General features: G+C 42.2%; 1 protein-coding gene across 1 annotated transcript; it reads right to left on the bottom strand.

The window, feature by feature from the left end:
- Positions 1 to 855: 855 nt before the first annotated feature.
- On the bottom strand, positions 856 to 25,323 carry fscn1a (fascin actin-bundling protein 1a). The gene is made up of 5 exons (XM_084743880.1): positions 24,212 to 25,323; positions 9,018 to 9,174; positions 6,438 to 6,559; positions 3,707 to 3,874; positions 856 to 3,324 (listed from the first exon to the last, which is right to left on the bottom strand). The coding sequence occupies exons 1-5, from the start codon at positions 25,050 to 25,052 to the stop codon at positions 3,116 to 3,118; spliced, it is 1,497 nt and encodes a 498-aa protein (XP_084600006.1). The 5' UTR covers positions 25,053 to 25,323; the 3' UTR covers positions 856 to 3,115.
- Between the last annotated feature and the right edge of the window lie 930 nt (positions 25,324 to 26,253).

Genomic DNA, 26,253 nt, shown 5'->3' with positions numbered 1-26,253 from the left:
TTTTGTGAGAATAAAGATAATTTGGCATCTGCTCAAGGCTTGTGCTCAACTTTGATCAAACATTTAATTTTATTTAAGCTTTACCTTCATTTTTAAGGCAAAGGGCAGAAGAGGCGAATGTTTTATATTTGCATTCTGCATTCTAGCCCAGTTATGAACACTTATATTGTTGTTTTAATTATGTCATACTGAAAAATATTAACCACAATGCTATTGCTAATGTTTCTGAATTAATTTGTATAGTTTCTTTATTATCAAATTGGGCAGATTTTGAGCAACTATTGGCCTGGAAAACACAAAACCAATCCAGCAACTCTGAAACTCAGCTTTATGATTAAATCCAGATTTCACTGGTCTCCTGAAGTACAGTAGCTGAATGTGTGAATGAATGAACAGGGTGATGCGAACAATGGCTGATTGAGGCGAATGTGTTTGTGCCATCACAAATATGTTGGAGGAGAAATGTAAGACAAGAAGAGAACGGTTTGAGGAAGAAAGGTGTGCAGACTTAGACACTGTAGAAGGAGACTTTTGCCCATTCTGAGTCAATTCACGCTGGTCTGGAATTAGAGAGAGAGACCAAATGGGACCATCTTCTGCTCTAATGTAAGTAAGCGCTTATTTAAGACCCATTCACAGAGTTGTAATTTCAAAATGACATGGTTGGAAACATTAAAAAAGACGAGTCTTGAAATTATTGCCTGATTATTATTTAATTAACTAGTTAGCTGCAGCTCTGTCTGCTAGTGTCAAAATCAACCATTATGTATGTAAATGTAAAACACAAAACTGAAAAAATGTTTAATAAGGGGAACAGTGAGTGAAAGGACAAAAAGAAACAACAGTAGAAGCACGTAGCGTTCCAAATCCCAGTTTTATTGGTCGTTGGATTTCAGGTGAACCAATGGCACGAGAGAGAGATTAATCCACAATATCAAAAAATTATACAAAATAATAATACAAAAAGAAGTTCCAGTTATACAAAGCAAAGATGTGGACTTTCTTCTTTTTTTTTTTTCAATCTTTTGTTTTCCTACTGCCCTAAAACTCAAGAGTAAGGCACAGTCATTACCACATGTTTACCCTTCCACATCCGTTTGTCTAAGCCTCAGTTCTGGTTACCTTGGAGACGCTGTTTTCTCCGAGGATAACCGCTCCTTTTACTCGCTTGAGATTCTCAACCCTTCATGCAAAGACAGTCAAAACTTAACAGAGAAAATCGGACGGACTCGGTGAGGAGCTGGCTACAATCACGCATCATTTCATGGGGCCACAACGATTGGTTTTCCATTCTGATTTTCACATCAAAGGAACGCTTGATGGTGATTGCGATGACGGGTGGAAGAGCCCAATAATTCAGGGCCTGGTGCCAAGATAATCTTTGCTGTATTGTAAAAATCAGTAGATGGAAACCATTGCTCTTCAATGTATTATGGAGAAAGCAGGCTGCTGAAGGGTAGAGAATCAGAGAGGGCAGGACCTACGGGTGCAATGTGCTACATGACTGCATAACGGACATTTAAGTTAAATAGACGACAAATTCAAAGACTGCTTCTTTTCTTTTTAACGCATCCCTTCCCCACCTTTAGTGATGGAGTCAGGAACAGAAAAATCCAACAACAACAAAAAAAATTTGGTCCCGATACTTCTCAAACTTAAGACAGAAATTAAAACCAAAGAAGCAGGATTAGGGGATTTAGGGGCACTCTTGCAGCCCTTTTGGCTATATGGCAACGCTCTCAAGGGCAGGGGTGGCGACGTGGTCCAGACGGTGTGCGAGATGTTCGACATAATGTTGACATTTCTTAACATGTCATGAGTTAGTAGCACCAAGTTCCAGTTTGGTCACTTGTGTGTGAGATGACAGTTTGTTCCAGTATCAAAGGTCTGGTGTAGATAAAGGCTGAGGTCTACGTTTGGTTTGAGGGATTCAAAAAGCAGCTTTCATAAGGGTCTATAAATCATTTCACTCCAGTTGCTATGGCTACCTACTGTATTCATACCCATGATAATGTCTGTGCCTTGGACATAGAAAACGAAACGAATCCAACTGTGTGTTAGCGAGTGTTTTTTCTTCCAGTACGACAGGTGAGTGCAGTAAACATACGTGTCCGCACCGTTTTTAATTTTATTTTCTTTATACTGTTCTCAGGACAACAGGTTTAGCTCGTGGAGGAGAGGGGAGGAAAGTGGGGGGGTTTTAACTTCCTACATCCTGTTTGGTTCAGGAAAATCCCCGCCAACCAATGAGAACACAGCTAGAGAACAACACAGGAAAAAACATTTGAATATTTTACATTTGAGACAAAGTTGAGGGGGTTAAACCCCGTCAGTTGCGTCATCTTCAATATCTTTATCATCAGATCCACTCCAGTTATATCACATAGTCATCACACAGAGGCAACAGGGCCTGCTCATGAAAACAAACATACCAGACCTGGTCTGATAGAAGCGGAAAATCTGTTTCTACGTGATCCTACCACACAAAAACAGCTGGCAGGAAGCAGCTGAAGTATCCGGTGGCGGTGGATCTGTTTTGGGAGATTAGATCAGGTAGAAACAGATCTAGCAGACCTGGTCAGATACCATAAATACTGCCACCATGTGCTGCTCACACAGACAATAGAGACGAGTAGAAAGACGAGGGGGTTAACTCAGAGAGGAGGGGGGTGGGGGCTCTTTAAACGTGGCTCTGCTCTGCTCTGGGAGGAGGGACGGCCCAATCGTAAGGCGAGAAGGGAGTGAGTGAACAGGTCGAGCAGCGAACCAGATCGGAGCAGAAAAAAGTGCACAGCCCCACGGTAACTATGGCAACAGAAAAAGGTCGGCGCTGCAGAGCAGAGCTGGGAAAGGGAGGAAGGAAGGATGAAGGGAAGGAAAGGGAGGCAAGACAGGAAAGGAGCGTCTCCCTCCTTTCTTCTTCTTCTATCCTTCCTGTTCTCTCTGTGCAGTTTATCAACATACAAAGTCAGAAGTACAGGCTATAATATGAGGGGTGGTGGGGAAGGGGAGTGGGGGGACAGGTAGATATATGGACGGGTGGTGCTGCCGTGCTGCGTCGCCACACGTCATTCATCGGGATCGCAGCAGTGGGCGACCGCATCCACGCTTCCCCTCAGTACTCCCAGAGCGTGGCGGTGTCCAGGTCATCAGCGTTGGCTTTCAGCACACCAGCGTGGTCACCGCGAAGATACTTGTTGTCGGCGGCATGGCGGATGGCCAGCTTGTTGTAGTCGCAGAACTCGAAGAGGAAGTCGACCGGTGTGTCGCTGCTGCTCACCACAGACTGCTCGTTACCCACCATCCAGTATTTACCCGTCGAGTCTGCGGGAGGTGAGGGAACAGAGAAAACATCAAGTGAAATGAAGGAGGGATCATGTGGCAGAAATGTGGGGGAGGGGCGTGACAAAAATGGTGGCGGGAACAAAAAGGTTTAGCTTAAAATTGCATTGTTTGAATTACATAATGTGAAGGCGGGGAAATTATCTGAATCAAATCCCTCTTTTTGGCACAAACGCCTCATCAGTGAGTAAATCCATAATGAGTATCCCATAAAGAGTAAATGATATAATCCCTTCCTTTGTGCCTGCAGGAGGTCCCTCTAAGCTACAGCCTACCCTTCTGCTGACTGTGTAATGCTGCAGCACATGTGCAAGTTTACACATCGCAGCAGCCAACGTGTCCATCAGAAAGACACTAAACTGACCTTGCAGGCTGTAGGCTCCGTCTCTGAACTCCAGGGTGAAGTAGTCGTAGGAGGAGCGGTTGGAGTCCAGCGTTCCCGTCACCTTTCTGCAGCCGATGAAGCCGTGCTCCCCACGCAGAACGATGATTGGGCGGTTAATCAGCTTCATGAGAAACTCTTCAGACTCACCTGCAGACAGAGAAAGGATGCCACATGATTACTGGAATGTCAGAGTGTAAAAAATTCATTAACTTCATACAATTTTATGGTATATTTAAAGGACTCGGGATTTAGTGGCATCTAGCAGTGAGCTTGCAGATTTCAAAACTTCACTGTCCCTTTCTTAGTATTTAGGAAAACCACTGCGGCTGCGAACTTGCTGTACAGCTGTATCTAGAACCAGTGTTTGGTATGGCTGATGGATTCTTTTTCTGACTCGTGACAAGGCAACTTATCTGTGCAGGATGGCGAGTTACCACTGCGATAATAATTGAACCTGAATGGACTTTACTGAACTTTATTGAAGCACACTGTCACAAGAGTAGTGTAAGGAATGGTGCTGCTCATAGCAGAACAGAAACTTAACCCCAACGCATACTACAGATTGTCGATTAATAAACACTGCAGCTGCCTCTCAACACCAAGAGGAGGTTAACCTTGCAGTAAGATGACCAGGAAAGGCTAGCATTAAGCTAATGCTAACGTTACGTCACAGCCCTAGTAGTTTGTTTGCTCCTTGTGGGCTACTGTTGAAACATGGCAGTGCAACATGTCAGCCTGCATGGAAGAGGACCTGCACCCTCTGTAGATATAAACTACTCATTCTAAAGTAACAAAAACACAACACTTCTTATTTTCAGGTGATCATACACTGATGAAAACATACTTATTAATATTATTCCATTTATATCATATTCTGCCAATAAATGATAAAAATCTTACACACTGAGAAATCTTATATAATGTATTAAAATCAATTACGTGTGTAACACCACACTGTGGTTCTAATGACTAAAATGACAAAATCTGTACCTCCAAAATAGTGACAATGCTCTGCAAGAGCAGCTTCTTCATTAGATAGCAGCTCACTGCTTATACATAAAGAGTGCTGAGTTTCCATACATCTCATTAAAAATGTATGCAGAGAGAAACTTGGCTTCAAATATGGCCTAAAAAAAGCGCACAGTTGTAGCCAACAGCTCCCTCTGCACAAACTGCAGCACAGAGTGAAAGCTTCAGCCTTGATCCACTGACGCAAAAACACAGAAGCTGCTTTATAATCGGAGAGATCTGCTTGCTGACATGGTGCCTCCGTCTTGCATCAATGAAATGGCCAAACTCTGTGTGTCTTCACATTTGCTCTGTACTTAAACAATTCTGTTACCTTTGAACATCAGCCATTTTCCTAATTTCCAAAGTGCACAAATTAAAAAATTACAACTCATTTATACAAAAACCAAAGTGCATAATCAACTTTTTGCTATTTTATGCAGGGTTATATGTCAGACTATTTCTTGGTCTGGAGCAGCGCATGCACACACGCAAACACAACACTGTACAGACTCATAAAATAATGTCTCTCAATCATCACTTATGATCCGCTGTCTCCTCTGCTTTGTGTGTGAGAGCTGCAGACAGAGTTTTATATGCAGGCAGTGCTGACAGAGGACAGATCAACAGGATGAAGTTTGTTTCGGCTGCATCAACACAAAATCCAGCGCTGTGAGGAGATGTGGGTGTGTTTATTTGTGCTCTAGCACATAACTGCTGTGAAACAATCAGAATACGGGTGCAGTTTTCATTGCTGATAGTGATAAGATAACTGATAATTTCCCATTTGTATTATAAAAAGAAATTCATATAATGTGTAGTTTATGCACAGTTGAGGCTCTGCATAATCTGCACATAAAACTCTTGAGTAAAATGTACTAATAGTATCAAAGTAAAAGTACTTGTTCTGAAGTAAAATATCCCCTGTGACAGACATTATTATTATTATAAATGACCTTACATATGATTAGATAGTTTGGCCCAGTGTGAGCCAAACAGCACAGTCATAGGATGGATCTGAGCAGCCATGAGATGATTGATGAGAGCGGAAAGAAGAAAAAAACCTTATCAAAAAGTTCTGCTATACAAATCTGACATTTTCTGGTGTTTTCTAGTCTTTGTTTTTCCTGTGATGTTATGTGTAAGAGGTCACAGGCCAAAAAGGTTGGGAACCCCTGGCTTTGTGAAGAATTTATTTCTTAAACTTACCATTATGTGTTTTAAGTAAGTAATTATTTTATGTGTCAGATACCTGTAGTGGAGTAGTGGTAGTAAAGTGAAGTACAGGCACCTCAAAATGGCACTTAGGAACAGGGTTGAGTAAATGATACTTTCCACCACTGTTTTGGTGTCATAGTGCAGGCTCCTCAGTGTCTCTGCACACTCAGGAGTTTTCTCATGATGTTTTCAATCAACATGATGAACTTGAACAGAAACACAGAGAGAACATGGCAGAACAACAAACGAAAAGATTGCAACAAAGCCAAATCCCCAGAGACTGAACAGCTACATTCGGCTGTTAGGAAACAGAGCCGCTCTGCTCACAAGTGCTGCTGCCTTTGAAGCCCAGAAATGACTGGAACATCCAGCTATGATTTAATTCCTGTACGCTGTGTTGAAATTCCCCCATGGCTGCTGAAAAAGTAAATCAGTTAGCTAACGTGTCACTGTCTGAACGGCTGAATCAACAAATCTCACCGACCGGCAGAGTCGATGGTGGCTGCTAGCTGGCCGTTTTTCTTGGCGGCGACATATTTCCCGTTGGCAGCCCTGAGAGTCAGCCTCTTCCCACGCCACTCGATGTCAAAGTAGCAATTAGCTGACCTGCAGAGAAAGAGAGACAGAAAGTAAAGGCATGAGAGGTAAGACAGATAATTACACTTACATGGCAGTTAGATATCCAGTAGCACTTGTGTGAATGTCGAAGTGTAAACCCAGTCACATTTGGCTCTGCTGGTGCTCAGAAAACTACACCCAGCTGCTTTAACACCAACCTGAGTGACTGCTGGGTAATTGGATAGGTAGGCTGAGAGTGTGGGGATAAGCTTCACTTGTAGTCTTTAGTTAAGTTGAATCAAGTAGCTTGTTAATCCTTTCACGCGCGCACACAGGAAGATTTGATTTCCTCGTCACATTCCGGGGTCGGACTAGCTTTTATTAGAGAAACATTCTCCTAAAACCACAGGAGGACTTGGTGCGAGAAAACATTTTTGTGGTTTAATCAGCGAGGAGTGAAGCGAGTCGAATCTCAAGAATGTGACGGAGGAATTTGCTGAACTTCCTGCAGAGCGCTCTGCAGTGCGTCCACGAGTGTCCCTGCTCGGTCTTATCTTAGAAAATGGAGGGGGGGGTCGGCCTCCAAGTCAACTCAGGACACTTGTTTGACCAATCAGGTAGTGGGATCACTCCTGTACACACAGTATATAACTGCTGTGTACATCTGTAGCCTCCATCTTTAAATTAGATTTTTAGCATAATTCCTTTTTTCATATTTTGTTATTTTTTTCCGTCACCAAATATTTTTTGACATATAGTTTTGTGCTCAATGTTAAAAAAGTCTAAATCAAACAGCCAAAACGGAACTATCATGTGTGACTATTGCAGATACTTAAGTTAGAGTCCTGCACCTGGTAACTTGCAGTTGTGCAACAGGAAAAAAATGTATTTGAAAAGAAGGCACAAGTAAACTAAGCGAGGCAAAACAACAAACAATAATATAACAGTATAATAATGTTTTTTTCCCCTGGAGAAATCAGAAATGAAAATGATTGTGCATTACTTTTAATGTTTAAATCCTCTAAGCCTAATCAGCCAGCAGGATTAATTTTATTTTAAAAGCGACAACACAACCTTTAAACCCACATCCTGCAAAAAATCACCATGGGACATCACCATCTACTCTGACAGCGATGTCAGAAAATGGATGGCATGAGGGCAAAAATAGTCACTGCAGAATACCAAATTGTGACAAGACAAGTTAAGGGGCAAGTCAGATGCTTGGGAGAAATCTGGTGTGGACAGAGAATGTGAGAACAATGTTGTCAGTGGCTTTGCTACTTGTAAAAAGTGTGAGAAAGTATCAGCTTTTTAGCCGCAAACTTGGCACATCATCGCCGAGGAAACATCGGCAGCTGCAGGAGCACAGCTGTCGTGCTAATTGAGAACATCTAACGTCTAACTCCTCAGTTCAGTACTACACAGTTCTGTCTTTCCATGTTTTCAGCAACCTTTTCCTAACATTTATAATGTGTTTATTGAAAAAAAAAACCTTTTTCCTTTACAGATGGGTGCAGGTTGGTCGTGGGATTTTTATTTCCAAGGCAGGTCCGGATTTGACTTGATAATTGTGGGTAATGTTGGCACTACGATTTGTGGGAGCAGGTTCACAAAACTGGACTCTGACAGAAGTAAAATGGTCATTAACCAAGCTTGTGGACCGGACAGTAAATCACCTGGAGGTAAATTGCGCTTAATTGTTTTGTGATTTTGGACAAAGATTATAGAAATAAAATTTGACTCGACTCGAGCGTGCACCACGCTTTGGCAATAACGTCACAAGTGCAGCTGCAGGTGACCAGTATTCTGTGCTGGTTGAATTGACAATCATGTTTTTGATTTTGATGCACATTCATTTTAGCTAACACTTCATTTCAGCCACACTCCCATTCTCTGACTGAGAGAGAACATTCATCTAAAACACTCCGTTAACAGTGGCTGGAGTGAGGCTTTAAAAACACTGAAATTTTCAAAATAAAGGTTCATTTTACACACAAGAAGTCTATTTAGTACAAAAGGGAATCTGAAAGCCTCTACTTCTGCATCTGTTTGAAGCCTCACAGGGAAATCATCCAGGAGCACACGGTCAAAGGTCAAAGGTCAGAGGTTAACAGTCAGCACTCTTGCTGGACAGGACTGCTGCACATAAAAGAAAATCACTGTCTACAGGTTGAGGTCACACACAAACACACTTAATCTCCTACCAACATGGCACAGCCAAGACATGAGATCACTCACTCTTCACCTCCCACGCACGTCATCCACCCCCCTACACACACACACACACACACATCATCAAATACACACAAAACTCCTTAGTCATCTCAAATTACCAGAGGGGGGTACAGCCTAGGAGCTGTGACAAAGCAGTATCAGGTTTTCCATGATCCCACACACACAATCACCGCCTCCAGTTGATGAGTGAGCGGACTGATTAGACCAGGTGTGGTTTTGATGGTGTGTGTGAGCAGAGGAAGAAACACGATGATGTGTGTGTGATGCTTACTTGGTGGAGGCGGTGCACTGCAGGCCGCCGTTGGCAGTCAGGGTCCAGTATTTCCCAGCGGCAGTCCGGAATGCACACTTCCTGTTTTCACGGCAAATCTCCACCTGGAACACCTCCTGGTCGCCCTCCTCGTCCTGATTGGCTGACAGGTCCATACCTGAGAGGGGACAGATGATGGGGAGGAGGGGTTAGCTAAAACCCAGGGTAGTGAGTAATGAGTCCAGCTTACATGTGAAGGCTGAATAGCTGCAGAAGATGACCCTTAACAACACACACACACACACACACACACACACACACACACACACACACACACACACACACACACACACACACACACACACACACACACACACACACACACACACATCCTCTGGTCAGGATCAGACATACTAAATGAGCAACATCAGACAGCTTGGATTAGTAAAGGATTTCACACAGCTGCACACACACACACACACACACACCCACATACACATCTGTCATAGTCCAGACAGACCCCACTAGAGTTCAAAGGATTACTCGTCATGGTGGACGGTCACAAAACAGGAAAAAAGGCCATAAGATTTTCAACTTCACTGGCATCTACCATGAATGTATAGCTGAAACAGTTAATCTAATAGAAACTTATTCCACAACAATTGTGATAATCATTGAAATAGTCGAGTCACTGGAGCAGCTAGACTGTGAGGCTGTACTTGAGCACAGTGTAAATGTTTTTATTCATCAAAATAAATCACAAAGTGGGTCAATATAAACTAAGATCTCCTGTTAAGGAGGCGATTAACAACAGCTGTTGAAATAACATCTGTCGAACATCTTAATCAATTTTCTTTGATGAATGTAATTTATGGTGCTGTTAGATTGCTGCTGCACCTCCCCCTTAATACAGGTACGGTCTCTCTTGTGTCAGACAAGCCGGAGAGCAAACAGCTTCCAAATACAGAATATGTGAATTTATAATACATTTTGAGTTTTGGACTTTATGATCTGGAGTTATTGGAAATGTTTGGGTCACACAGAAACTGTTCAGCATCTGTAACCGGTGAGACCAGCTTACAAGTACATGTAGTTTGCAGATGCAGTAGCTGAACATGTCCATGTAAAATTCATTTTTTCAGCAAATATCTTATTTACAGTAAGACTGAGCAAACAAAGGGTGTTTGTATGTTTGTGTGTGGTATTTATTCAGTTTGGGAAATGTCGTGACCTTTAGAAAGCTTTAAAGTTAGTCCAAGTTTGGCTGCTGAATCTTTAATCAACAGTGACTATAAATCATCTCTGTTGGTGGGTCGTTATTAAGGATCAGACTACGTGCTGGAGTAGTAAACTAAGTTTTATTACATAGTAGCCCAATGACATGATTGATTATTTCTAGTCAGACCACATGTGTTTCCGTCAAATTAGTTTCAGTGATGTTTATGGACCTGACCGCATCACTGCTGTGCCAATAATGACAGTAAAGCACACCCTCTTGTGTAATGTTGTGCAATTAGTTAGGATACTAAAATTTATTAATAAACACTGAACATAAAGTACAGTTCAGGCTGATGGCAGTTTCATTAGTTTTGAATTGTACTGGAAAATTTATACTTTGACTTGCTAACGCTAAAGGAAAAACCAGTGGATCACTAGAGTCATTAGGATCCATCTTTTTGGCGCCGCTGATATCAGCTGCATTGTGGCTTTATTGACAGAACAGCTGAAGTGAGGACAGGAAAGGGGGAGAAAGAGTGGGTGGATGACATGCAGCAAAGTCCACCGGCTGGAACTGAACCCATGACTGCTGCAGAGGACAGAGAGCCTCAGTACACGAGGCACACCCCTACCAACTGAGATGCCAGGGCGTCCCATCAGCACCAAATTTAATGGCAACCATTCAATAACTTGTTCAATAATATTTTCAGTCTAGAACAAAGTGTTGGGCCATCAGAATATCCTGGCAGCATGACAAAAAAATGAAATATGCTCTTGTTCCAGCTTCTCAAATGTGAGGATTTGCTGCTTTATATATGACTGTAAACAAAGACAAGCTATTTGAAGATGGCAGTTTGAGCTCTAAGAAAGTGTGGCAAGTATTTTTTAACCATTTTCTAACATTGTATAGACTTAAAGATTCAGTGTATAAGATTTATTGGCTGAATATGGCAGACATTGAATATTCATAAGTATGATTCCATTAGTGTATAATCACCTGAAAATAAGAATCATTTTCGTTACTTTAGAATGAGGGTGTGTTTCTCCACAATGTACCATCATCTACAGTGTCCCAGAACGGACAAACCAGAGCAGGAATACAGAGCTGCAAAACTCTGATTAGAACTAATCAGATTAAGTTCATCTATACTGGTGCAACCCTGTCTAAATATTTGAGTTGATGAATCAAAACAAAGAAGATTGATTAATATTTATAAGTTGCAGCTCCAGCAACAGATACTAAAGCTGCAGTCCAAAAGGCTGGTGTTTGTGTGTGTGTGTGTGTGCGCGTGTGTGTGTCCATATAGCCGACTGTATATGTACAGAACACCAGACCTCATTAAAATCCCATCAGCCCCACTGAGGCATTTAGAGCAACAAAGAGGTAAACAAACATGAGTGAAACTGTAGGATGAAGACATACACAACCCTCGAGTGTACCACTCCCCTCACACACACACACACACTTCATACAGCACAATGAGTGCTATTGTATATGATGATGTCATGGTGTGGCTGGACATATAGCTGGAGGGCTGATAGACAGCGATGGACTGTCTGTTGGTCTGCTGTGTAAATGTGTGCAGAGTGAGACCGGGAACCAGACTGGGAGAGAAAGAAAGATGTGTTTGAGAAAACAAACCAGAACACTCATGTGTTCCACATCCGTCTCTCCCTCTTCATGTGTGACACCCTCCCCCACTCCATCTCATTTTTCCATGTTTCTTCTTTTCTTACAGCTTCAAACTGGCTGCAGTGGTCGTATTGAATATAGTAAGGAAAAATCAGCACTAAAATGCTAATAAATTACAAATGACGTCACTCGAGGCGATTTATCAGATTCTGTGCTGCTTCCTCTAGAGCCAAGAAAGGCTTCATACAACTCAATACATGCAGTAGTTGCAATATTTCGACCTCAAAAGAAAATATTAATGACTCAGAGGGTTTTGCTCTAAAATGTCAAACAGAGTTCAGCCCCTCTCCCCGATTCAATCATTTTCATACAGTCCCTAACAGTTTCACATTACCCTTTCAACACAGCACATGGTGTCTCATTAGTAAGCTGTACTCCTTGTCTCCAACTGAAGCCAAAGATGTACCAAGATCCTAGTCGCATAAAAGTATTACGTAAGGTGTCGGTCACAAAAGAGTCACTGCTCACATATTTTGTGGCTGAAAAACAGATGAAAAAAAAAAAAAAGTCATCTCTCTACAGTCAACTCGGGAACTCTGGCCTCTGCGGACAGATTGAGTTTCTGCAGAAAAATGTGGTGATGCATACACACAAACGAAGCGCACACACAGATGACTGAGAGGGAAAATATAACTGACCATAATGGGAACCACATGGTTCGGGGGGGGGGGGGGGGGGGGCTCAGAGAAGATGAAATGTACGTTCAGCTGCAGCAGACAAGGAGGGTTTGAAGGAACACATTAGAGGAGGAGTAGAGGAGGAAAAATGAGGAGTAAAGAAGGTCAGACTCTGCTCGCCACAGGATCATCAGTCACATTACTGAACTCTGCTCTAATCCTCGCTGCTTCCTGCTTGCACAACACTGACACTCAGTACAGTAGCACAGGCGAGCACATTTATTACTGCCACATAAACCATCTGCTGGATGCCTCCACCCACCAGAACTTAGAGCGGCATTACTGACTCACCTACATCATGAACTATTCCACAATGCCACACAAAGTCTGAGGACAAAACATCTGTGATGTTTAATTTATTATTCAAAAACAAAAAAAAATGTTCAGGACCCATTCTTTAAATGTCACCAGGTTATCAACTAAGTGCTTCGATCAAAATAATTTATGAGTCAATGAACAGGAAAAAGTGATACTTTGATTCAATAAAGTTAGGCTAGAAATGCACCGACCCACTTTATTTTAAAATTCCAATCCAACTCCAATACCTGAATCAGGATATCTGCCAATACTGATGGGGTGTAAATCACAAGTCTGCCATGATACGAACTGGATTCTATTCAATTCAGGAATCTGGGATCAGATGTCAGACATGTGTGGCACAGATGTGCCATCAGAATTTCAAAATAAAGGCTCGTCTTACATTTGATGATATCGATTGATATTTTCACTCTGCATTGATAGTATTGGATTGTTGAACACTCGATCAGTACATTGATCTGAACTGATGTATTGTTATACCTGTAACTGATGTAGATGCTTAATTAAAGCCACTACAATAAGTTTCTAACTGGTTATGAAATTGTCACAGTTTATTACTGATGCCTCTGAGCTACACCAACAAACAAACAAGACCATTTGTGATAATGTGTGAAAATGCAAACAGCATGTCAGCCAGTTAAAATGAAGGATGATTTAGATGATTTTACATTTGATATTATATTTTGTGGCTGTTGCAGTGGAAACATTTTTGTCCAAAGGGGCCTCCAAAGTCAACAAAATATTAAACTTCCTTACAGAAGCTGTTATTTTCTGACACCTGACACAAACAGAAAACCATGTATTTCACTATATGAAAATAAAGCAGCCAACAAAAGACACACTTTACATGATGTAGTGTGAACCGTATAACTCTGTGTATTCTACCACTGAGCTGGTTTGAATAATGAATAATTATTCCCAAAAAATCATTTGATTTGAATGTATGTGGGGGCTGTTGGAGATGTTTTTGCTTTTATCAACATAATTTACACACCTGAACGTTTTGATGGAAATAAGGATATATGACTGGTCTGTCTGCTGCACTGGGCATGCAGTGATGTGAGGAAGTGTTTGTCTCTTTTCGCTACAGTCAGACTGTCTCTCTCTCTCTCTCTCACACACACACACACACACACCCTGAAAGTGGTCACAAGTTATCACAAGGAAAGAAAAATAGCGGCGGGTACACAAACACAACATGAAAATACAAGACTGACAGAGACAAAACATTCACCCGAGGCCTGTAGAGCCTCGGCTGTGACCCAGAGAGAGGCCAGGGCTGCTTGTCAGACTTCATCTGTGTGTGTGTGTGTGTGTGTTCCCGCTCAACCTATAGACTTTACAATGTGATGTCACAGACTAGAGTCATTACTGACCTCGTTTGCAGTTCAAGGTGTCTTGTCAACAGTTCTACAGACGTCTCTTTTATAATCATGGCCTGTGGAGGATAATACTTTTTTGAACTTTTTCACTGCAATACTGTGAGTGGAAAATTAGACTGAGCAACAAGTCTATGTTTTAGCTAGTTAACAGGCCTTCTCTGTACCTAAAATTAGCGATTGGTCTGAGCTGGAACTATTTATTTAAAATAGATGTCGAGTTCTTGGATTATGACAATATTTTCACAGCTGAAGGCAGAGCTGTCACTGTACTGTGATGCTGTTCTTTTTCTGGTTTCTAGACAAAATAATGGAGAAATCTCCGGCCAGTGAAGCATTTTTTCATGACAACGAATTTACAACTGTGAGATTAGCTGGTTTCACTCAGACTGTTGTAATGTGTGTACACTTTACATGGTAGTATATCGTTCTTTATTTTATAATTGTAATCTTGATAGTAATCCCAATTTTTAGTAAAAAATAATGGCATACAGTTACCTTCATCCTAAGTTTACATTGTCCTTTCACATGTGTTCAGTTGCTCTCCATCTGATCCCCAGATATGTCTATACTGATCATTTCATGAAGCTCACCCACAGGGTTAACGGAGGAGGAGAGAAGAGGGTCTACACTCACACACGTGTCCCTCTTTAGCAAACCACACCAAAAGAAGTGACCACACATATAGAATCCACCCAAACCACACCAAACACAGAGCATAACACATACACACACACTTGAAAACAACCCCTCTATCTTTCTGTCCACCCCGCCCACCACATTCAGCCTGATGGCGGCAGGCACAGATTGTTGGCCCCGGTTACTGTGAGCCAGCACCAGAGGCCTGCTGTGAACGCACGCGATTGTATCAAGTGCAATTGTGTGTGCGTGTTTGTGTGTGTCTCCTATTGTTCAGCAGGCCGGGCCGAGGAGGCGACCAGCTGGGGCACAAACAGGGAGCCAGATCATCGCCTTTGTTCTGATCCAAACACACACACACACACAGTATGATGAGCGAGCCAGCCAACCCACACAGCGAATACCGTGCTCACTGTAACACCGCTGCTCATACAGTATGGACACACTGGACACGCACACTCTAATGCTCCTATTTCCTCTAACAAGTGCAAAATAAATGAGGTCAGACATGCGAGACACAGTATTGTGCCCGGGGATGTCCCAAATCTTTTGCTGGATTGATTTTAACCCCACTCTGTGTTCAGTGCGTTGCAAAAATTGACTGAAGTGCAGTTGGACTGCGAGTTAAAGGGCATTAGTGAGGAGACACACCCAGAAAGGACACACTGGAGACCAGCTGAAGCCTAACCTATAATAAAGTAGACGACATTATGGCGGAGAGGTTCCCTGGTGCTCCCTTGGCACGCTCCCAACACACACACACACACACACACACACACACACACACACACACACACACACACACACACACACACACAAAGACAGTCTGAAAACACAAACATACTGAGGGTCTATAAACATATTAAAGGTCGTAATCACTAAATACTACCAAGGATGTATAAACGGCATCCCTTCTTTTTTTTTTTTCCTATCGGGTGAGTGTGTCTGTGTGTGTATGTGTGTCTGCATGTTAATGTGTCGTAGCAAATCATCACCCTTTACCCTGCAGGGATTAACACACACCAGCCAAGGTCGGAGCTGCGTGTCTCATGTCTCATTTCCTGCCAGCGAGGAGGGGGGTTGAAGGATGCAGAAAGGGTGTCAGGGCCTGAATCATGGCCAGACACAACATGGAGCCACAGTTTCTGTCTCCTTCTTTAACCACACACACACGACACAATACAAGTCTGATTATAACCCTGATTTGATGTGATGACTGCTTTCCAACACTCCTGACAGTCTGTAAAAACCATCAGCCAGCTCTTAGACCAGTCTAAATTGTTTACAATATATGACACAACTTTATTCATAATCTAAATGTAAAAGCTTGAGCAGCTTCCTAAACGTAGTCTGAACAAAGAGGGGCTGTTTTAATACCTGTGCAAAAGTAGGTTGAAATATTCTCAAAATCGCAATATTAAGATTAAATGATCATCAAAATAGTTGCCAATCGATTTAATAATCTGTCCGTAATCAATTAATTATTGCAGGTCTACAAAACAGTATTGCAAAGAAGTACTGTAATGCTGCAGAGATACCCAGGCCAACAAATCTTGTTCTCTAGACGTTGTACAGACTCAAATAAATGTTGCATCATCACGATTTTAATTGTTTTTTTTGTTTTGCTTTGTTATTTTTAGTGAAAGAAAATTGTGATACAAAATTGAGAATTCACACTAGGGCTGTACTCGATGAAGATTGGATGATTCATTCTACTTTTTTTTTTTTTCATTTCAGTGCTACACTAAAACTCCTAGACTTGAGTTTTAGTGCCATTCTTAGTCATCTGAAAAAATCAGATTTCCACACAGTCAGAGAAAGTAAACATGTTCTCCTGCTCATAGTTCAGGAATAAAATCCTAGCGCAGGGTTGGCACATCACCTGCACTCCATTTCTATCACCCTTCTCTGCATCCCTCACAATTTTTGTGGTGATTTTCAGACTGTAAAGTTTACAGCCTGTCATGCTGTTTTGCTCTATGTACAGTGACGCAGCTAAAAAAACAACAAAAAAAAAAAAAAAACAAGAGCTGAAACTCTTTTACTAACCACTCGTTTCACCTTCTCTCATCAGTTAATCACAAGCACATCTCATGGATTTAAGTGTGCCAACTAATATTAAAATATATATATGATTCACCATCCTGTTACAATATCTCTTAAAATAATCGCAATACGATCTTTTGTACCATATCATGCAGCCCTAGTTATTCAAGAATAGTTTGACATTTTGGCAAACGAGCCTATATGCTTTTATGTTGAAAGGATTGATACCACTCTCATGTCTGTGCAGTTATTATGTATCTACAGTCAGCAGCTGCTTAGCATAGATGAACTAAAACTGCAAAAGGAAGCTTTCCTGTTTTCCTAAATGTCAAACTATTTCTTTAAACGCATGACCTGGGTCTCTGAGTTGTTTGGCATTTTAAATCTTTCCATGTGGCTTTAGTCATGTTTTATAGGACTTGCAGGAACTTCATTACATTTATACCACGTCCTATCCAGTTAACAGACAGGAGTTAGTCATAGGATGCAGCCAGAAAACATTCAGGGTGCACTGCCTTACTGCCACGTCCATCACATGTTAAATATTTGACGTAAAAAGCAACACAGTCCCAACAGGGACCACACTCCAAAGACCAGTCAGCACTCAGTGGTCACACCAGTAGCCAGCAGGATATGACGGGCTCTCATCTATTTAGCTGACAAACCAGCACTCAGTGTTTCCTCACACTTGCACCACAGTTTAGGGGCAGAACAGGCCACTTAAAAGGCCATTGAGCTCCAGGCTAACTGACTGATAATTGTGTCTCGGTCCATATGAGGGGTCGTTAAACAGTCTCAGGGAATTTGCAACCGCCTCCGTTTCCAGGGATGAGGAGCGTGGATGCTGAGGGCCGGAAACCAGCAAGGGTCAGATTAATGGCAATTATGAATGGTGCGAGCGCAAATTAGAGGACAGCGGAAGCGAGAGGGCCCTAAATGACAAGACTGCAGGCTGAATTTAATTGTTTTATTGAAGGGTTTTGGTAGAAATTAAAAAACAGAGTCCCACTTCACAGCATCATGCTGGCGTGTCTGTAGTAATGTGAACATGTTGGCTAATTAAAAGTCTCCTTTCCGGTTATAATTGTATCAGAGAGTAAAGAGACATGCTGCTGATGAAAGATGCTGGTAGAGGAACAAAGAAACAGATGATGCAGAGGAGTTAAAAAGGTTGCTGGCTGTATCAGATAATGTCCAAAAACTCATCAGAAATTGTAATGACCTGTTTTAATTTGTTAGCTTAGTATATTTTGTTCAACTTTATTTATAGCTATTTATAATTATTAAAAATGCTGGGGAAAGTTTACTTATTCAGTGCCCTGATGTAATTTGGGACTATAATGTTTATTTTCAAACTGGAAATCTTAAGACATTGCAAAAACTGTGTGTTTCTGTATATATTCTATGTTCTCTGTGAAGAATATTGGTTGCCGTTTCGATTTTGGACATTTTAGGTAATTTTTTACTCTTTTACTCTTTACTTTTACTCCCAACATCTGTATCAGCCTCCAAAATCCAGTATCAGACAAACCACAAGTGAAAAGATAGATTTTAAACTTTGAAATAAGTGGTTTAAACAGTGTGGTTAGAACACTGTGTGACGGCTCATTTCACCCCACCTCTAATGTAAAGATCAAACTAGTAAAAACAAACATTTTTACTTTAAGAGTTGTATGTAAACAGAAATGGGAACAATTTAAGTGGCAGAAGCCCAATGTGCATTTCTGACTCAAATCATTTGACAATCATGACTTCGCCTCTTGTCCGAAGGTCTAAACTGGATTTGTTCTCTGATCTCTGATCTATAAAAATTAAGCACGAGTCACAAAGTTTTGATTGGACAAAGCAGCTTTTGGGACTGACCCACTTGAGCTCGCCAACGTCAAAAACCTTCGGCTGCTAATGAAAGCCAGCCGACTTCAGCTGCCATCTTGGCTCAGGTCTGCCCGGCTAATAGCAGCTGTCGGTTTGAAAAACATCTGGAGCCGGTTTAATCCCACTCAGAATTTAACCCACATCACAATGATCCAGTTGTTGGAGGGTTGAACGAGGTCTTCCTCTAAAAATTCAGGCCTGTTGCTCCGTCATGCAGGGAGGGCGTGAGACAAATTTGCAAAAGCATCCTTGAGCAAGGCATTATAATTGTAACTGACCCATATGGGTGCATCATTACATGTGTTCTAACTCAGTAATAGAACTGCAACCACTAATTAGGAATCAATTATTAAATCAATCACAAACTCTCTTGAGCCAGTTTCCAAGAAAAAAAAGCCAGAATTCTGTGACTCCACCTTCTTAAATATGAATATTTTCTGGTTTCTTTACTCCTTTATGACAGTAAACTGAAGATCTTTGGGTTGGGGTTAAACTGAGACATTTGAGGACATCATCTTAGGCAAATGCTGACTGACTTTTTTCACAATTCTCTGATGTTTTATATATCAAACAATTAATCGATTAATCAAGGAAACAGCCTACAGACTAATCAACAATGAAAATAATTGTTAGTTGCAGCCCTGCTCAGCACCAAATCTGATACCTCAGGTCAAGGTATCCACTGATACTGAGGACCAATCTGACACCAGTGTTGTCTTTTTCCCCAAATCTGTCACTGATTGGAACTCAGAGATCTTTATTATGTCTTTGTTATTTTGACAACCTTCTGGCTTATTGGAGCCTTTCTACCTCTGTGGAGGCAGCACACAATACATTTCGTCTTGACAGAGCTAAACCAATTACAGCTGAAATGTCTTACTGTCACCAGCTACAAAAAAAGTTAGGATGTAAAATGAAGCTTTAGAGCTGAAACCCAGGATTGAATGGTGATATTACTGCATAAAAAGTGATTAAATGCCAGTAAGTGCAGCAAGGTTTCCATTCAAGATGCTAAAACTCCACCTAATGGGACATTTTACTTTTTTTTAATACAGAAATAAGTCCTAAGTAAATGTATTAATTTTAATAGTTTTGTATTACAGAGTGTGAGTAGGAGCAGGATGTTGGTGTTTCACTGAGCTGCACTCTCCATAATAAAAACACATAATCTGATTTAACAAAATGTCTCACAGACAGCAATAACATTTTTTTCACTTGGGGATTATTACAGTGCAATTCATGCTCTCATTACAGAGGACGTTATCATCCAGTTCCAACAGATCCGTTCAGAATTTATAATGCCGTTCAGATCTGAACTGATACTGTGCCGGGACCCAACGGTACTTTAATCTCTCTGTAACAACAAAAATGTAAATTCAGTTGTGAAAAATGAGTCAAAACCTCTAACTTTCAACCTCGTTATTTATTCAGAACATTTTACAAACCGCACAAAATAAAATCCCTCCCAACCTCAACCTGTCAGTCAGTCACCAGGGCATGTGACGCTCTTGTCTGGGTCTCTCCACCACTGGCCGTTCATAGCAGGCTATACACTTCAAGAAGACTGGTTTCATACTCAAGTTTCAGCCACATTAATGAATCTTACACACTGCTGTAGCGTGCTAAATATCATGCTGGGAAGGAATTTTAAACACAAACAGTGGTTGAGTGCTGGCTAATGCTGATAAAAACTCAAAGCCAACATCAACCAAGTCAGTGAAAAAAGTTAATAACTAAGCCAACGAGCTAATGAATCCCTGAAGATATCGATGAAGTTGCTGATGCCTCACTTAGAAGCTTTAGTGGAATTTTACTGGAATTTCTCATTTTGATACAATAGCTTGTAAAATATTGATATTTAATACCATTTTCAGTACCACGGGGAAAAATTAACTCAATATTAAGGGCAAACATTTTTGATTTACATTAAAAATTAAATATAACAACTTCTCACTACTCCTCCCTGGCAATAAACTGAATATCTTTGGATTGTGGGAAAAACAAGAGATTTGAGGATGTCATCATGGATTTTGGGAATCACTGATCAACTGATCAGTCACCTTTTTCTGACATTTTAACCAACTATTAATCAAATAATCAAGAAAATAATCAACTGATCAATCGACTGAAATAATCTTTAGTTGCAGCCCGAGTCTGTACCCCTGAAAGTACTGCGTTTGGTTCCCCAGCCCAGTCGTAAGTCTTTTTTATTCAACCTCTACCTTGAAAACTAGCCTCCATTTTGTGTCCAAGACTGACACCACGCCTGGTGAAAAAGTGACAAAGAGAAAAGTAGATTAATGTCCCCACGACAAGTAAACAAAGCAGGGGAGACGGAACAAAAGGACAGACAGATACTTTCTGAAAAGAGGAAGCAAAACCACAAACCGCACAGTATTCTCATCAGCGTGCTCCTCTTACCAGACACTAAATATAGATTTAAAGAGTATCAATTAACATATTCCTATCATTCATTACAGCAGACAGTCACTACCACAGTCTCTCTGCTTTCTCAGACGCTCGACCCAAATCCCACCGATGATTTTTTTTGCGCCGACTCAAAGATGTTTTCAGATTATGATTCACACGCACACACACACACACACACACACACTGGGACTTTAAATTGAACGGCTTTTTGATTAATGCCAGTGTGTTTTTCTATTTAGACAGCCATCAACAACCACTGCAACCGAGCATGCCACTGATAATGACCTCAGACTCTTCACAGTCAGGCCTGGAGGCTGGAGGAGTGGGGGAGGAGGCAGAGGGGGAGAAGTGAAGGGAGGCTGGGAGAGGAGATGGCAAATGATGAAAGAGATGTATAAAGGAAGGACAAGGTAGAGGAGGTGTCAGCAAGGAAAGAGGTGGAAATGTAAGGAGAGGGAAAGGGAAGGAAGGAAGACGGTGGAGGGACAAGCTTAGCTCTCACACACACGCACGCAAAAGTGGGAAAAAAGGAAGTTAAAACAATAATGAGGTCAGGAGTGAGCCCACCTGGGACATGTTATGTATCTACTCTCTGATGAACCATCAATCTGTCTAAAGACTTCAGCTACTTTCAAATTAAAGGCTCTGACTTCTGGTTTTGGGTTGTAGTATCATCAGGGCTGTGAGACTGAAATGCTGATGATAGAAGTTCTGTTTGATAGTTAATTAGTGTTAATGGTGATCACTCAAATGATGTTCTGATTACTAAGAACAACAGTGGACGTTCTGAGTGAAGTGAAATGCTTCAGTACAGGTTATAGTAGGACTGTGCAATATATCAATATTATATTGATACTGTGATATTGTGTGTTCTCTTTTCCTGCTTTTAAAGGTTGCATAACATTACTCATAATTATTTTTCAAAAAGTGTCCCTTTAACACTCACTGTGTTAAAGGGACAGATTCAGATTTTTTGAAGTAGGGTAGAATCAGGTTATATGAGCCAAATATCTCTCTCTTGCTCAACCAGACTCCTTTGGTAAAATCTGTCATTTTACCTTTCAGAACAGAGTTGCCGGTTTACCGCCACCTCAGTTGGCTAGTTTGTTTGTGTTGTTGTGTGCCTTTTGTGAATCTGAACAAACCTTTTAAACACAAAAAATCACACAATAACACAAACAGATTGAAGCAGTGGCAGACCAGCAACCCCCTATGTTCTTCAAGGTAAAATGACTGACTTTATCATTGGAGTCTGGTTGGTTTGAAGAGAGTGAGAGTTGGCTCTTTTCCTGTCAGAAAAGGGAAGCTTAACAGGAAGGTAAAGCAGTGAAAATATTACACTTTAATTGTATTTCCTGTTGACCCTGTCCACAGCAGCACATTGCTTGGCTTTCTACTCCAAACTCAGGGTGTGCTGACCGCCATCTTACTATGGATAAGTATCTCATACAACCCCACTTCAAAAACTCCAAAATAGTCTTTTGATGTAAACACCAATAGTTATTCCTACAATACTGATGCAACAAATATATATAGAGAGGTATTTGGTCAAAAGAAACGTGATATTTTGTCCATATTGCACGGCCCTATGTTATAGGATAATAAACCTCAACATATACTGAATAAATTAGGTGACAGGTATCTGTTCTAATAAAACATCTGGATTCAATGATTGTTTCATAGTAATCTTTGTGGGACTGTGCAGCTTTTGAGAGATTTCAGCTTGGACGTACCTTTCCTCTCCTCTAAGCTGCTCTGCTTTGTGCCAGTTCGGCCTCTTGCCAGTTTAAGGCTGTTTTACATTTGAATGTTGGCACACGTGCACATGATGCTGCAAGAGGGCTGAGGACTCTGCTCTGTGCCCTTCTTTGTTACACTCTTTTTTCATGCTAGTTGTCTGGAAAATCCACTGAAAACACTTCGAGCTAAAACAGACAATACTCAGTGAGCTTTTATCACCTCTGCTGCTGTGTCAGTGTGCACGGGCTTTGAAAAGACAGAATAGAAAATTTGATGAATTACACTTCAGTCTGGGATGGTGTGCTTCAAACAGTGAATGCAGTTACCCTGCATGTTGATACATGCAAGGCCTTTAGTGGTTTTGAGTCATTTTCATACTGAGACTCTGAATAAACAGCCCATTGTTTAGCACAGTGGTTCTCAACCAGTTCTCAGCCCGGTTCACGAGGTTGGAACCTCCAAGGGGGGTCATAAGATAACGTCTGGGAGTTGCCACATGGTTGTGTAGAATAAAATGAAAATATTCTGGCAAACAGCGTGGAAAAAGAGCCAGGAAACAGCTCTCAGTGATGACAGCCTCTAAATGACATTTAATACAAGGGACAGCACTCAAGAATATGCAAAATACAGCTGACCATACAAGCTAATGGCTAAAACTGTAAACCAGCAGTAAAACTACCAACACAAACCAGCATGTTCAGATTAGACACAAAGTAGGAACAAAAACTAACATTTGCATTTGGTAATATAGAATACCAAACTTAAACTCAGTCCAGTGCTGGATATGATGTTATATTTCAGACTGAGTTATGGTTTTTACATTACATTGCCTGCAGCACTGATATAATGTGAGTTTGGTAGCTTTCATGCAAATCCTCAACAGTCCCAGCTGCCTGGGGGTTAAGGATCCCGACCACCAACTTGATTTTTCTGGGGGGTCACTACTCAGGTTGAGAACCACTGCTGGAGGGGGAGTGTGTGTGTGTGTGTGTGTGTGTGTGTGTGTGTGTGTGTGTGTGTGTGTGTGTGTGTTTGGGGGGGGGGGGGGGGGTGCAGTCTGACATTCCATCACTTTAACCCTTCATCTACCAGAGGATGAGATACCGTCACACATAACAGTCACACACACACACACACACACACACACACACACACACACACACACACACACACACACAGTGACGGGTCCACCACACCCACCTTGCCGGGTGGAGACGTTCCTCTCGTTGGCAGCGGTCAACACTACCTGCGGGTGGCTCTGCTCCAGCACGAACATCTCGTCCTTGCCCACGCGCGCGCTCTTACCGGACTTCATGGTACCGGAGGGCCCGGAGGGCGCGAGGTACCGGCCGCTGCAGTCCCTGAACGCCACCTTACCGGAGCGGAACTCCAGCGTGTAGCCCGTGCTCTTGTCCGTGGTGGCGACCAGCGCGCCGTCGTTCCTCAGGAAACGGTTGTCGGAGGTCTGCAGGTGGTAACGCTGCTCACGGAACACCAGAGTGATCATGGAGTCCACCCCCCACGGGACGTCCCGGTCGATGGCGATCTCGTCCACCTTGGCGCTCAGGTGCGCGTAACGCTTGCGCGTCATGCTGAAGATGTTCACCTGCGGGTGCATGGCGATGTGCACGCTCCATTTCTCTGCCACAGAGGCGGTCTGGGCGAAGCAGATGATCCGGTCCTCGGTTCCGCCCAGGTAGCGGCCGTGCGCCTCGGACTGCAGGGACCAGCGGCCGTCATCGTGCGCCGTGATGATGAAGCGGCACTCCGGGCCCGGGCTCTCGCTGTCCCCAGTAACGTTGCCGTCCTTGTCTGCGGCGATGTACCGGCCCAGATGTGACTTGAGGGAGAAGACGTTCCCGCTGGACTCGTCCCCGCTCTGCTCCAGGGTCCAGATCTGCTTCTTCTTCATGCTGGTGGCGGAGGCGTTGATCTTGAAGCCGAAGGTCTCCGCCGTGAGGTACTTGTTCCCGCAGTTGATCAGACCGAACTGGATCTGCAGCATGTCGCTGGTTCCGTTAGACGCGCCGTTAGTTGTCATTGTCTCTTCTGTGTGGACCGGACCGGTTCTGTCTCCCAGGGGTGAGGGGGGGCGCTTCTGATACTGAGCTCGCGGCTGAAAGGGTGGGATGCTGTGCTGCCTCGCGTGCTTCTCTTTGTTTGGGGAGTGTGTGTGTGTGTGAGTGAGGGAGAGTGTGTGTGTGTGTGTGTCTGTGAGCGCGCGCCACCGGTCCTCAGTTCTCTGCCTGTCTGAGCAGCGCGAGCCCGCCGCCACAGCTGCAGCCTATATAACCATCACTGACGTCACGCTGCAAGACACACCCCCTCAGATGGACAGAGACCTGTGAACTGAAGTTTGATTTCTGTCCTCTGCTCTTCTTCATCTCTTGTCTCCTCTACTTTTCTCCTCCTCTTCTTCTTTTGTCTCTTCTTCCCTTCTTTTTTCTTGTCTTCTTCTACTTGTCTCTTGTCTCCTCTTCTTTTCTTTTCTTCTTCTTTTGTCTCTTCTTCCCTTCTTTTCCTCTTGTCTTGTCCTCTCCTATTTTTCGACCTCTTATGTCTCCTCTTCTTCTCGTGTCTTGTGCAGTGCTGCAATTATTTCTCAGTGAATATAATTAAGGAAGTCTAAAAGTCAAAGGTCTCTTGTCATCTTGTCTCCTCTTCTTGTCTTCTTCTTCTCTTGTCTCCTCTTTTTTTCAGTATATAACCATAATGTGTTGCACTGAAAGTAAAACAACAGCAAAGATGGAATTAATAACACAGAGTGTAGTGACCAAAAGTGTTTTTTCTCTTCTCTATATAGTGAGCTCACTATGGACCAAAAAAGACCTGAACCCTCACAGACTTTAGGTGACGTCACCTGGTAGTGTTTGAGGGCAACAGGCTACAAGGGCTCCAAATTGTATAAATGGGAAAGCACTTTGTGACATATGACCTTTTGAAACACTTCTCAAAACATATCTGAAAAAAAGTCTCTTATTAATTCTAGCAAGTTTTATTGCCACCATGTGTTATTTGTTTTATTTGTAGGATTTATCTTTATTGTTTGAGGCTTTACTTCATTTTGTGTCTGTATTAGTTTAAATGACTCTTCGGTAAGCCCCTCCTGCAGAGAACAACTGTCCAATCATAGAGAAGCAACCATAACCAGAGAGCCGCCAACCTGTCAAGCTTTGCATTGCTCTACATTTTCTTTACATATTGAAGCTCGCTCTCTTAGGTCTAAGTTATCAACTCTCTTC

This window comes from Lutjanus erythropterus, chromosome 19 (assembly GCF_056507025.1).
Source record: "Lutjanus erythropterus isolate fLutEry1 chromosome 19, fLutEry1.hap2, whole genome shotgun sequence".
NCBI lineage: Eukaryota > Metazoa > Chordata > Actinopteri > Lutjaniformes > Lutjanidae > Lutjanus > Lutjanus erythropterus.
The sequence above is the reverse complement of the archived record's forward strand: the minus strand, read 5'-3'. Positions and strand labels throughout refer to the sequence as shown.

What these genes read in the sequence shown, in the direction of transcription:
- fscn1a (XM_084743880.1), bottom strand. Translation starts at nt 25,052, where the DNA reads ATGACAACTAACGGCGCGTCTAACGGAACCAGCGACATGCTGCAGATC. An exon ending in CAGTGCACCGCCTCCACCAA is followed by an intron (nt 6,560 to 9,017) that starts GTAAGCATCACA and finishes CTTTCTCTGCAG; the next exon opens with GTCAGCTAATTGCTACTTTG. An exon ending in AGCCACCATCGACTCTGCCG is followed by an intron (nt 3,875 to 6,437) that starts GTCGGTGAGATT and finishes CTCTGTCTGCAG; the next exon opens with GTGAGTCTGAAGAGTTTCTC.